This window comes from Diprion similis, chromosome 3, assembly GCF_021155765.1.
Source record: "Diprion similis isolate iyDipSimi1 chromosome 3, iyDipSimi1.1, whole genome shotgun sequence".
Taxonomy (NCBI): Eukaryota; Metazoa; Arthropoda; class Insecta; order Hymenoptera; family Diprionidae; genus Diprion; species Diprion similis.
Genome location: NC_060107.1, coordinates 5,240,868 through 5,255,019, shown reverse-complemented (window position 1 = coordinate 5,255,019; position 14,152 = coordinate 5,240,868). Strand labels below are relative to the sequence as shown.

The window sequence follows — 14,152 nt, the reverse complement described above, 5'->3', positions numbered from 1 at the left end:
GCAATTCAGGTGAACAAAATGAGTCTCGATGACTTGGGAGATGACCCTGAAAGGTTTGTGATTCGTTCGACGGATCCGCGTAAGCCTGGCTTGGGATTCTCGTGTGCAGCAGTGGATGAGAATGAGGCGCGAAAACAGGAATGGGTGGATACGATAACAGCGATCCTGCAAACACAGCGCGACTTCCTAAAGGCAATACAGTCCCCAATTGCCTACCAAAAGGAACTTACCAAAGACCCACTGTAAGCGTCTCCAACTACTTGACTCTCACTGTCATTTATGACTTGACCTGTGAATATTCGTTCCAACATATTTTTGTATATTTTATAAAAATACGAACGCTATAAGCTAGTTAATGGTAGTGTCTCCTTGTCTTTACCCTAAATTGATCCTTTCGCCCTGCTCTTTAGCTTCTCTGAATCTTCTCTCTAATTATTACTCTTTTTACTTACTCTCGCTCCCTGAGCCTGTCACGTGTGCTAATCCGTTCCAATGTGCATATATACATATAGACATAATATATATATATATATATATGTATGTATTATGTAATATATATATTATATATATATATTGTATATATATTATATATATATAATATATATATATATATAAATTGAATAATAAACTGAGGCGCTCAAGAGAGCATACAGTAATGAAATTGGTTATTATTATAATGCAAAATGTATGATAGATTTATAATAGTTTTAATAACGTTTATAATGGCGCTGAAGTGAACGAACTGCAGTGCGTGTACATAATACATATTATTCGAAACCTAAAACAAGAAAAAAACAAAAAACTACTATAATAATCAACTCCTGCGCATAAAAATTTTGTTTAGAATAAAAACGTAAATTGATTGAGAATGTGATTGTGAAGCATCGTAATCCCTATCCCCCTAATGCCGATGCACCCTCACTAACTGCTTGTTATTTTATGATTTACCAAAAACACAGTACTACAATATCAAATTGATCTTTCTTACTCAATGTCCACTTGCAATAATTATACCCTTTCACCAAGGCAAATAACTTTTATTTCAATAGATAAGGTCTGGGGCGTGCGATTAAGAAATTAAATAATTAAATTTACTGTAATAGAACTTTTCAGTGTCTTGCCCACGCTTTGAAACCTATACTCAAAAGCTACTCAACATTATCTCAATGATAAATCTGATAATTACACAAAGTTTGTAACATTTAACCATCAGTTCAGGAGTAACTTTCACATTAATTCTAATTGCTTGACTATGCACGAAAAACAAATAAAAAAACAAACTGTCCACATCAATCATGCTTTCAATTATGTAACTCTATACAGAGGCCTCGGCGACTTCATCTAAACAAATCTTTTTAGAAAAAATTTTAACTGTAGTACTGTGTTTTCTATTCATTTTTAATTTGCTGGCATACAGCCGTGGCTCGACACCGGAACCAGTCATTCAAGCAGCCATGTCAGTTCCCCCAATGCTGACAGTATCTGGAGCAGCAAACAAGGAAAGAAGCAATCAACGTAAAACGCAGCTGATTCAGCGGTCACACACTGCAGGTGGCTTAGATGGTGATGCGCCGCCTCCTCGGACACCCAGCCCTACTAAGAGTAGACTTAACTTCTTAGAAGGGTTCAGGAACACTCTGCGAGCACGTTCGCCAGTTCGCAACAACTCAATTCCGGTGAGCCCCAATCCCTCTCTGCTATGAAATGAAGTGGAGCCCAAGACTGTTATAGCATTCTTACTTGCAGCCAAGGGACTCTTCCGCTTCTTCCTCTTGATGTCTCTCGCTATCTGCTATCTATTGCATTGCCTTCTGTTGTTGCAATGGCAAACTATCGCTCTTGTACTATTGAAAAATAAAAGAAAAAATAACAAAAAAAAAAAAAATAAATAAATAAATAAACGGACAGAAAAAAAGAAATACCGTATGCCCCTAAAGTACAAATACGTATGCCTATAGTTCCACTTTGTAGAAGAATTAAGACATTATTTACTGTCAAAAGATAAACGCTAGAACAAAATCAGATGAAAAAAAATTCAGAAAAAAAGTATTGGTTCTGAACTAACTAGCACGATGGGTGGTGGTTCTACTGTACATCCTACTGTTGGGTGAGCATGAAATTCTGATGCACGTATATGAATAAAAATCGCATGACGGAGCCAGGCATGTTGCCAGAAAGCAAAGGGATTCTCTTTAATGCGGCGATTCCTCAGGTGGCTCCAGGTGCTCGCGTACGATTAGCCGCTGACTGGGTTAAACTACACGCTGGAGACGAACTGGTCGTATCTCATTTGGATGGACCAGGGCTAGTCGTTTCTCCTATTGACGCAAAGGAAGAATTGTGGATTCCAGCAAGTTTTATTCCCAACTCATCAATCAACAGAGCATGGTCGTTTCGCCCGAGGAAAATAGACCCAGATCAAGCAGTGTCTAGTCCTCAGAAGGGGCTTGGAGAAAAAATGCCACCAAAAGTACTAAGTGCTTCAACACCTGTTAAAGTCACTGCCGGCGAGGTAGCCAGACTTTCCATAGAAGTTGCACGGGCCGAAGGTGCTACGGTTGTTTGGAGGAAGGAGGGAGAATCTCATGATATTGTACCGAGCGAACGCTATAGGCTTCACCATAATTCGGGATTTATATATCTCGAAATTTCTCGTTGTCGTCCAGTGGATTCCGGTGTATATGTTTGTAGTATACAGTGTGATAATGGTTCCTGTTCCACGAAAGTCTCACTCAATGTAACAGGTTTGTAATGCCGTGTGTATGCACGTCAGTAAATAGCAAAATTAAATTTAATACTAAATTTATTACCACTGCAAGCTTCAAGTATATTTTACTGACTTCAAAAAATAGGAGGAAATGGAACAACGTGGGCACGTATTTTGGGTACGACGAAGGTTGAAGTAGATTGGGAGTGTCATGATACTGGGTCGTGTAACTTGGAATACAGAACAATACCATCGTTAGAATGGACCACTATTATAAAAGAAGTCAAAACGCCTCCGACTGTCCTGGAATTACTACCTGGGACTTCCTACAGTTTTAGAATAGTTGGAAAGACTGGAAACGCGACGTCACCTTCAGCTGTGATAACATTGCCCATGGATGAGGGAATAAGCTGGGAAGCTGAGCAATTCGTCGGACGATATCTGGAATTGGATGAGCTGGGAAAGGGGAGGTTTGCAGTTGTACGGCGCGCCAGAGACCGCGGTACTGGGCATGAAGTTGCGCTTAAACAAACGCCACGTCACAAACAATCTAGATCATTCACTCGTTCAGAGTACGATTTATTGGCATCGACGCATCACACAAACATCGTTAGGGCATTTGCTCTTTTTGAAAATGCTCCACAGCCTGGAGTAGACACAATCGTTCTTGAGTTGTGAGTACAGTGAGAGATTGTTATTAGTCTAGCGGATTGAACAGTAAGTAATCAATGCTTTATTTAAGAGTTCGAGGTCCGATGCTGTTCACATACCTATGTGAGAAGAAAGAATATACGGAAGCATCTGCCAGCAAATATGCCAGCCAATTGCTTTCGGCTCTGGATTGGTTACATTCCCGGCACTTTGCTCATCTCGATGTGAAACCTGAAAATGTTCTGGTCGACCAAGAAACAGAAATCGTCAAGCTTGTTGACTTAGGTGAAGCTGTCCGAGGGCCTGTGGAGGAAGTAGTACCGCCTGCTGACTTGGAGTTTGCAGCACCTGAATTAGTCCTCGGCAGACCTACTGGTCGTCACACGGATATGTGGGCAACTGGAGTATTCATTTATGTATTGCTAAGGTGCGTTATGCATATAGCTGTTGAGTAATATATTCTGCTTACATAGGGCACGTTTCGTTATTCTTCGACTACTTGTACTAATTGCTACCGAATGTTTTAGTGGCTTGTCACCTTTCCTGGATGATTCGGTCGAGGAAACGACAGCAAATATATTAAAATGTGATTTCTGCTTTCCTGATGAATATTTCGAGAAGGTTTCAAATGATGCAAAAGATCTTCTCGGAAGATTGCTGTGCCTGCATGGAGAAGACCGTGTATCTGCAGAGAATTGCTTAGAATCTCCGTGGTTTAAGGTGATAGTCAGAATTCATTTTTTAAATTGCAAATTAAAACCTAACTAACGAATGAGGAAGTGACTGACTTTTCTTTTTATGTACACTTTTTTAGATTTCCAAAGGTGCTACGATACCCTCATCTCGAATGGCAGCATTCACAGAGCGTCGGGCACATTGTTCCAAATCACATCAAGACCATAACGAAACTTTTTATTCTTAACAATACATATTGGTCCAGAATGTTATATCCTATTAACAGTTTATAAGGAAATGCAGAAAGTGACATGTAAATAACAAAGATATATTTAAATTTGTATACCTCGAATGCTGTTTGATATTAATAGTCTGTCTTTTTTAATTTGTTAGAATTGCGAAAAAGCTTTACTGCAAAGCAAGCTAAAACGTTATAGTATTGTTATTATTATTAATTATAATTTTCAACATAATAATCAATCACCAATCAAAAATGACGAAGACATGATACGTTTTGATATTTCTCAACGTAGAAGTGGACTGATTTATTTGTAATACGGTTTGAAAAATTTATAGCAAAGTAAATTAAACATTGTCAAGAGTTTCCGACAATAATATAAAAATTGCAGGTTGAGTGTGGCAGAGAGAGAACAATGGATAAGTGATTTAAAAAACTTGTATTTTTGTCAATACCCCAAAATGCTGAATATATGACAGTTATAAAATGAATACATAAAAACATTTTTTATCCTTAACTTTTCTGAACTGTTTGGGTTAAATCAAAGGTTCATTTGTATAGTGATATTTGTTTCGGGTCTCTTGGTTTCGTCAATAGACAGCAATTCGAATATATAATACATCAATAGTGGAACTATTATATATATAGAAAATGCATATATTACACACAGATAATAAAAATTAAGCAGGAAAAAGTGCTTGAGAGAAATTGATGAATCAAATGAATTTCATTTTGCAAACTGGTAATAGTAATGGTGTACGAATTGAAAATGACAAATACCAGTCTTATTGATACGTCTCATTCCCATATCATCATTTAGTATTTTTTTTTTTTATCTAATTCCTCATATTGTGAAAATTACCGCCGACATTGCTGATATAATTTTGGAAACATTCTGTGGCATCTATATACAAATGAATTATTTTTAAATTACGTTATACAATATCTAGAAAATACCATCATTTTTTTTTTAAACCTAAGCAATTCAAAATAATGTAATATTACCAATACATAGGAAGATATATGGTAACTGATCTCAATTAATTGAATATATAGCCAGTCAATCAATATTCCAATTATATTAGTGCTAAGCTCTGAACGAAATTGATGCAATAAGCATTAGAATTAGATTATTTATTCACCATCACAGCTGAATGAATCACTTTTAAACCGTTTTGCATGGTGATTATCTTCGTGATTTATTCTATCTTCCTTATGTTCAAATTGTTTTTCACAGTATTGGCATTTGTGCAGTTGCATATCTTTATCATGCGTAAGCAAATGTTCACTCAAGTCCCTTTCTAATTTCAATTTAAGTCCACAAATAGAACACGTGTGTTCTGTGGCGGAGTGAATTCCTTTCATATGTGTATCTAGGCCGCTCTTATGTTTAAAAGTTGCCTCACACTCTGTACATTTAAATTTTCTATAATTCTCTAATGTTCGAATAATTGCTGCATTCTCTTCATCTCCGTGTTCACTGAGAAGATGCTGCCGTAGTTTGTGCATGTAATAGAATTTCATACTGCAATGGTCACATGAATATCTTTGGGCCCAAGGAAATAATTTCTCCAAATTTTTAAACGGTTCTTGATCTTCTTCATAATGATCGCTCCTCTGGTTTTCAAAACTCAAACATTTTTCTTCTGAAAAGTTTTGCGCTTTACTTGAACTTTGTCTGTTGGAATTGTGAACAGTGGCAATATGATTTCTCAGATGATCTTCACGTTTTATTTTAAGGTTGCAAATGGGACACGAATGCATAACATCGGAATGATATGAATCTATGTGATTTATTCGATCAGAATTTGATTTGAAAGCCTTTCGACAATGCTCACACTTGAAATTTTTGGAAAGCAAGTGTTGAAGTTGATTAGAATGCGATTTGATATGTTTTTCATACTCCCCTAATGATTGAAAATTTTCAGTAACTCTATCGCAAAGTAAACAAATAAAATCACCCCTTTTGCTAAGGTGATACTTCATTTTATGAATTCGGAACTTTTCCTTACCTATTAATTTGGCATCACATTCACCGCAATATAAAATTTTAGTTCTATACTTTTCCCAGTCCTCTGATGAATGAGATTCTATGTGATTAATTAATTCATCAGCTATTGTATATGAAGCATCACACAGCTGACAATGAAACCAGACCCTTTTCCTTTTATTCCCCGTATCTTTATTATGTATACCTTTATGCTTCTCCAATTTCTTGGTGCTGTAAAACATTCTTCCACAATCATGGCATGGAAATAGCGGGGCTTTATCGTGAGTTGTCATGTGTTTATAAGTAGCAGCCTCGCTATACATCACACTGTTGCAAATTGTGCAAGTATAAGCAAAAGGTGGATGTAGTCTGTGAATATGGTTACAAAGAGTCTTCTTGGAGGAAAAAGTTTTCTCACAATCGTCACAGGCAAATGTTTGATCCAAATGTGAATTCGTGCAACTATTCTTTTCCGGTATTATTGCTTTTCTTGAGTGGAATTGCTCGATGTGTGACTGTAACTCATTTTTCTTTGAGAATGTACTATCGCAATTATTACAAGTGTATCTTTGTCCAGTATGAACCTGAACATAATGTTCTGACAAGGATTTTTCACTCGTGCAGGAAACATTGCAATGTTCACACGTATAGTTGATCGACGAAGTATGATTCATTGCTATATGGGTTTTCAATTGTCGTCGTAATTTGAAAGTACGATTGCAATGTTTGCATTGAATTTGAAAAGCAGCAACTGGTGATATCTCTACAGCTGTACTAGATTTTGATGCGTTTGGTTTAGGTTCCTTCTTTATTGTACCCATAACGTCGAGCCAGTTCAATGCAGCATCATTGTTACTACAGTCTGACAGCAAGTAGCTCACAGTATTCTCAGTATTTTCACTTGAATAAATCTCGCTATTCATACTAATTTTTTCCAGGATATTATCGTTGTTCTTCATAATCTCATCAAATTTAGCAACTTCATTATCCATCCATGTTGTTTTCAAATTATTTTTAAACTGTAGATCATTTACTTTCAAACTAAACTTCTGTGCCTTATTATCGAGTTTATCTGGAGTATTAGGATTTTGAGAACGAGCTAGATCACCGTTGTATTTATTATGACTGTTAGGAAGTGATTCGCTTTCTTGTTTGTATTTAGATAGCATACCGCGTAGAGTACTATCCGCTCTGTATATTTGTTGAAAAAATTTGTAGGACTGTTCTAGTTTTGCAAGACATTCGTGGCATATTTTTTTCGGCAATTTATCGCTGTTTTTAATTTCTATAAGCAGTTTTAATTTCGTTAATATACTGTTGGGAGAGCGTGTCGTTTCGTCACCTATACTGACTAGATTAATTTTCTTCCTTGCACACGTTCTACATACGTTTTTGATAGCTCTCTTGAATTTCATCAAATCACTCGTCGATGTCAGGTGGTTTCTATCATCATTATATCCAACAGATTTTGACCTCAGTTTTGTGTACAAATTTTTTATCGAGTGCTCGAAATCCAGATTTTCACTACCTGCTGACTGACCATGAAAATTTTGGACAGAGTTTAATAAAGCCTCGATTTCATTGCCCAATTGAGTTCGGAATTCATTGTCCGATCCCGTATTGGAATCAGTTTCGGATCCGGTAGTTGTGCCGTTCTCAATGCTGTCATTCTGTGGCTGCTGATCAACCTGCTGAGACAAATAATAAAAGATGCAATAAAAATAATAACTGTACAACGTTTGGAACACGGCATTGTTGATAACATTGCACAATTGTTATGACTTACGTTAGCATCTTTCAATCCGCCAATTTCAATAGAGTAGCCAAGATCCCAGTATTGAATCGGAACTGCGTCGTCTTTCAAAGCTCCTTCTAGGAGATAGTCATCATCGTGGAAATGGTCGCTACAAATAGCAAGTTTCAACGACTCTAATGCAGGAGTTTCATGAGTAAGCAGATCCTCCCGGCCACTGTTAATTAACCACTTCACACAAAGGCTCGAATTTTTCAGCGGCAGATAGTGAAATTCTTGTCCAAGCCGTTGTTTACCACAATTGATGTAACTGCATCGCTCGGTGTTCGGTTTCATTGCAAAATATACTTTTGTGTAACTGGTTTAACTCAGTATCGGAATACCGCCAAACTTCACGAAATATCAGCAATTTCGAATTGTAGGCTTCAATGATGCAAATGAAAAGTTATACATTGAACAATACAAAAATTACTGTAGGTATCCGGTAATTAACCTCAAACGACATACATAACCTAACATTATAACAGGCACTGATAATCTTTGAAGTTGGATAACGAGTGAAATGGAAACAACACGAAAGCATAGTTTTTTAAAACATGAGAAAGCGCAGCATTAGAAGTGCTCGAAAGCCTTTTAATGGTTCTCAGCCGAATTTAAGTTGGACAATTTATTGACCACGGAAAATGTTACCGGTAGCGTTGCCGGAAGCTACTGACGTCCGGCGTTTCCTATCATCCGAAGCTGCCGAGGTAGCTGTGATATTGTATTCATCAGAATTTCAGATGAGTGGACAGTGAATTTTGCAGTCGGGAACTTGCAGTTTCTACGGAAAGCTATACCACATTCTTGCAACTGTTGGTCCTATCCTCTTTTTATTGCGTTTTCTGAGTTCGTGGGTGTCCAAATAATTAAGATAAGGTCATACAAATCGATTCGACTGCAAAGTTACAGCCAAAAAACTGCAGATTTTCGTCGTCATTTCTGTGCTGTTGGTCCCGCGCTATTTTCCATGCGTTTTTTAAGTTCCTAGGGGTCGATTTAGTCGAGAAAGGGTCATACTAATCGATTCCGAGACGAGAAATTTTCGGCTCAGAAATTGATCAAAAGAGTAAGGCTAACCCCTTTGGATTTTTGGCGAAAATTTCGACGACTTTGGAAAGTACTGCAATCAATTTCGTAAGGCACTATTCCGACGTAATTTTGCGAGAGAAACCGATTAAGCGCAGTCCCAATACGGATACTAATCGATTCCGAGACGAGAAATTTTCGGCTCAGAAATTGACCAAAAAAGTAAGGCTAACCCCTTTGGATTTTTGGCGAAAATTTCGACGACTTTAAAAAGTGCTGCAATCAATTTCGTGAGGCACTATTCCGACGTAATTTTGCGAGAGAAATCGATTAAGCGCAGTCCCAATACGCTGCGAGCAACGCCTGCAAAGTTACAGCCAAAAAACTGCGGATTTTGGTCGTCATTTCTCTGCTGTTGGTCCCACGCTATTTTCCATGTGTTTTTTCAGTTCCTGGGGGTCGATTTAGTCCAGAAAGGGTCATACGAATCGATTCCGAGACGAGAAATTTTCGGCTCAGAAATTGACCAAAAAAGTAAGGCTAACCCCTTTGGATTTTTAGCGAAAATTTCGACGACTTTGAAAAGTGCTGCAATCAATTTCGTGAGGCACTATTCCGACGTGGTTTCGCGAGAGAAATCGATTAAGCGCAGTCCCATTACGCTGCGAGCAACGCCTGCAAAGTTACAGCCAAAAAACTGCAGATTTTGGTCGTCATTTCTCTGCTGTTGGTCCCACGCTATTTTCCATGTGTTTTTTCAGTTCCTGGGGGTCGATTTAGTCCAGAAAGGGTCATACGAATCGATTCCGAGACGAGAAATTTTCGGCTCAGAAATTGACCAAAAAAGTAAGGCTAACCCCTTTGGATTTTTGGCGAAAATTTCGACGACTTTGAAAAGTGCTGCAATCAATTTCGTGAGGCACTATTCCGACGTGGTTTTGCGAGAGAAATCGATTAAGCGCAGTCCCAATACGCTGCGAGCAACGCCTGCAAAGTTACAGCCAAAAAACTGCAGATTTTGGTCGTCATTTCTCTGCTGTTGGTCCCACGCTATTTTCCGTGTGTTTTTTGAGTTCCTGGGGGTCGATTTAGTCCAGAAAGGGTCATACGAATCGATTCCGAGACGAGAAATTTTCGGCTCAGAAATTGACCAAAAAAGTAAGGCTAACCCCTTTGGATTTTTGGCGAAAATTTCGACGACTTTAAAAAGTGCTGCAATCAATTTCGTGAGGCACTATTCCGACGTAATTTTGCGAGAGAAACCGATTAAGCGCAGTCCCAATACGCTGCGAGCAACGCCTGCAAAGTTACAGCCAAAAAACTGCAGATTTTTGTCGTCATTTCTCTGCTGTTGGTCCCACGCTATTTTCCATGTGTTTTTTGAGTTCCTGGGGGTCGATTTAGTCCGGAAAGGGTCATACGAATCGATTCCGAGACGAGAAATTTTCGGCTCAGAAATTGACCAAAAAAGTAAGGCTAACCCCTTTGGATTTTTGGCGAAAATTTCGACGACTTTGAAAAGTGCTGCAATCAATTTCGTGAGGCACTATTCCGACGTGGTTTCGCGAGAGAAATCGATTAAGCGCAGTCCCATTACGCTGCGAGCAACGCCTGCAAAGTTACAGCCAAAAAACTGCAGATTTTGGTCGTCGTTTCTCTGCTGTTGGTCCCACGCTATTTTCCATGTGTTTTTTCAGTTCCTGGGGGTCGATTTAGTCCAGAAAGGGTCATACGAATCGATTCCGAGACGAGAAATTTTCGGCTCAGAAATTGACCAAAAAAGTAAGGCTAACCCCTTTGGATTTTTGGCGAAAATTTCGACGACTTTAAAAAGTGCTGCGATCAATTTCGTGAGGCACTATTCCGACGTAATTTTGCGAGAGAAATCGATTAAGCGCAGTCCCAATACGCTGCGAGCAACGCCTGCAAAGTTGCAGCCAAAAAACTGCAGATTTTTGTCGTCATTTCTCTGCTGTTGGTCCCACGCTATTTTCCATGTGTTTTTTGAGTTCCTGGGGGTCGATTTAGTCCAGAAAGGGTCATGCGAATCGATTCCGTGACGAGAAATTTTCGGCTCAGAAATTGACCAAAAAAGTAAGGCTAACCCCTTTGGATTTTTGGCGAAAATTTCGACGACTTTGAAAAGTGCTGCAATCAATTTCGTGAGGCACTATTCCGACGTAGTTTTGCGAGAGAAATCGATTGAGCGCAGTCCCAATACGCTGCGAGCAACGCCTGCAAAGTTGCAGCCAAAAAACCGCAGATTTCTGTCGTCATTTCTCTGCTGTTGGTCCCACGCTATTTTCCATGTGTTTTTTGAGTTCCTGGGGGTCGATTTAGTCCAGAAAGGGTCATGCGAATCGATTCCGTGACGAGAAATTTTCGGCTAAGAAATTGACCAAAAAAGTAAGGCTAACCCCTTTGGATTTTTGGCGAAAATTTCGACGACTTCAAAAAGTGCTGCAATCAATTTCGTGAGGCACTATTCCGACGTAGTTTTGCGAGAGAAATCGATTAAGCGCAGTCCCAATACGCTGCGAGCAACGCCTGCAAAGTTACAGCCAAAAAACTGCAGATTTTTGTCGGCATTTCTCTGCTGTTGGTCCCACGCTATTTTCCGTGTGTTTTTTGAGTTCCTGGGGGTCGATTTAGTCCAGAAAGGGTCATACGAATCGATTCCGAGACGAGAAATTTTCGGCTCAGAAATTGACCAAAAAAGTAAGGCTAACCCCTTTGGATTTTTGGCGAAAATTTCGACGACTTTAAAAAGTGCTGCAATCAATTTCGTGAGGCACTATTCCGACGTAATTTTGCGAGAGAAATCGATTAAGCGCAGTCCCAATACGCTGCGAGCAACGCCTGCAAAGTTACAGCCAAAAAACTGCAGATTTTTGTCGTCATTTCTCTGCTGTTGGTCCCACGCTATTTTCCATGTGTTTTTTGAGTTCCTGGGGGTCGATTTAGTCCAGAAAGGGTCATACGAATCGATTCCGAGACGAGAAATTTCCGGCTCAGAAATTGACCAAAAAAGTAAGGCTAACCCCTTTGAATTTTTGGCGAAAATTTCGACGACTTTGAAAAGTGCTGCAATCAATTTCGTGAGGCACTATTCCGACGTAGTTTTGCGAGAGAAATCGATTGAGCGCAGTCCCAATACGCTGCGAGCAACGCCTGCAAAGTTGCAGCCAAAAAACCGCAGATTTTTGTCGTCATTTCTCTGCTGTTGGTCCCACGCTATTTTCCATGTGTTTTTTGAGTTCCTGGGGGTCGATTTAGTCCAGAAAGGGTCATGCGAATCGATTCCGTGACGAGAAATTTTCGGCTAAGAAATTGACCAAAAAAGTAAGGCTAACCCCTTTGGATTTTTAGCAAAAATTTCGACGACTTTAAAAAGTGCTGCAATCAATTTCGTGAGGCACTATTCCGACGTAGTTTTGCGAGAGAAATCGATTAAGCGCAGTCCCAATACGCTGCGAGCAACGCCTGCAAAGTTACAGCCAAAAAACTGCAGATTTTTGTCGTCATTTCTCTGCTGTTGGTCCCACGCTATTTTCCATGTGTTTTTTGAGTTCCTGGGGGTCGATTTAGTCCAGAAAGGGTCATACGAATCGATTCCGAGACGAGAAATTTTCGGCTCAGAAATTGACCAAAAAAGTAAGGCTAACCCCTTTGGATTTTTGGCGAAAATTTCGACGACTTTGAAAAGTGCTGCAATCAATTTCGTGAGGCACTATTCCGACGTGGTTTCGCGAGAGAAATCGATTAAGCGCAGTCCCAATACGCTGCGAGCAACGCCTGCAAAGTTGCAGCCAAAAAACTGCAGATTTTTGTCGTCATTTCTCTGCTGTTGGTCCCACGCTATTTTCCATGTGTTTTTTGAGTTCCTGGGGGTCGATTTAGTCCGGAAAGGGTCATGCGAATCGATTCCGTGACGAGAAATTTTCGGCTCAGAAATTGACCAAAAAAGTAAGGCTAACCCCTTTGGATTTTTGGCGAAAATTTCGACGACTTTGAAAAGTGCTGCAATCAATTTCGTGAGGCACTATTCCGACGTAGTTTTGCGAGAGAAATCGATTAAGCGCAGTCCCAATACGCTGCGAGCAACGCCTGCAAAGTTGCAGCCAAAAAACCGCAGATTTTTGTCGTCATTTCTCTGCTGTTGGTCCCACGCTATTTTCCATGTGTTTTTTGAGTTCCTGGGGGTCGATTTAGTCCAGAAAGGGTCATGCGAATCGATTCCGTGACGAGAAATTTTCGGCTAAGAAATTGACCAAAAAAGTAAGGCTAACCCCTTTGGATTTTTGGCGAAAATTTCGACGACTTCAAAAAGTGCTGCAATCAATTTCGTGAGGCACTATTCCGACGTAGTTTTGCGAGAGAAATCGATTAAGCGCAGTCCCAATACGCTGCGAGCAACGCCTGCAAAGTTACAGCCAAAAAACTGCAGATTTTTGTCGGCATTTCTCTGCTGTTGGTCCCACGCTATTTTCCGTGTGTTTTTTGAGTTTCTGGGGGTCGATTTAGCCCAGAAAGGGTCATACGAATCGATTCCGAGACGAGAAATTTTCGGCTCAGAAATTGACCAAAAAAGTAAGGCTAACCCCTTTGGATTTTTGGCGAAAATTTCGACGACTTTAAAAAGTGCTGCAATCAATTTCGTGAGGCACTATTCCGACGTAATTTTGCGAGAGAAATCGATTAAGCGCAGTCCCAATACGCTGCGAGCAACGCCTGCAAAGTTACAGCCAAAAAACTGCAGATCTTTGTCGTCATTTCTCTGCTGTTGGTCCCACGCTATTTTCCATGTGTTTTTTGAGTTCCTGGGGGTCGATTTAGTCCAGAAAGGGTCATACGAATCGATTCCGAGACGAAAAATTTTCGGCTTAGAAATTGACCAAAAAAGTAAGGCTAACCCCTTTGGATTTTTGGCGAAAATTTCGACGACTTTGAAAAGTGCTGCAATCAATTTCGTGAGGCACTATTCCGACGTGGTTTTGCGAGAGAAATCGATTAAGCGCAGTCCCAATACGCTGCGAGCAACGCCTGCAAAGTTACAGCCAAAAAACTGCA

General features: G+C 39.6%; 2 protein-coding genes across 9 annotated transcripts in view; one reads left to right on the top strand and one right to left on the bottom strand.

Annotated features, from left to right (window-relative positions):
* The window catches only part of LOC124404430 (kalirin), a 48,777-nt gene extending 44,392 nt beyond the window's left edge, over positions 1 to 4,385 (top strand). For 4 of the 7 annotated variants that reach the window (XM_046878541.1, XM_046878539.1, XM_046878536.1 and 1 more), the window contains 8 exons: positions 10 to 242; positions 1,418 to 1,676; positions 2,069 to 2,107; positions 2,213 to 2,744; positions 2,853 to 3,381; positions 3,450 to 3,785; positions 3,886 to 4,078; positions 4,173 to 4,385. In XM_046878541.1, the coding sequence (XP_046734497.1) occupies positions 10 to 242; positions 1,418 to 1,676; positions 2,069 to 2,107; positions 2,213 to 2,744; positions 2,853 to 3,381; positions 3,450 to 3,785; positions 3,886 to 4,078; positions 4,173 to 4,280 (2,229 nt within the window). In that variant the 3' untranslated portion in view covers positions 4,281 to 4,385. Of the gene's footprint in view, positions 1 to 9; positions 243 to 1,417; positions 1,677 to 1,746; positions 2,108 to 2,212; positions 2,745 to 2,852; positions 3,382 to 3,449; positions 3,786 to 3,885; positions 4,079 to 4,172 lie in introns of those variants that run through there. The other 3 variants (XM_046878540.1, XM_046878542.1, XR_006929009.1) reach the window with 3 other exon arrangements.
* A 310-nt stretch (positions 4,386 to 4,695) lies between these two features.
* Positions 4,696 to 8,578, bottom strand: LOC124404433 (PR domain zinc finger protein 5-like). Of its 2 annotated transcripts, none has more exons than XM_046878550.1 (2): positions 8,048 to 8,578; positions 4,696 to 7,952 (listed from the first exon to the last, which is right to left on the bottom strand). In XM_046878550.1, exons 1-2 carry the CDS (start codon positions 8,348 to 8,350, stop codon positions 5,406 to 5,408), a joined length of 2,850 nt encoding a protein of 949 aa, XP_046734506.1. In that variant the 5' UTR covers positions 8,351 to 8,578; the 3' UTR covers positions 4,696 to 5,405. The 2 variants fall into 2 exon arrangements, with proteins under 2 accessions (XP_046734506.1, XP_046734507.1); XM_046878551.1 differs by having other exon boundaries at positions 4,696 to 7,949.
* Positions 8,579 to 14,152: the final 5,574 nt, after the last annotated feature.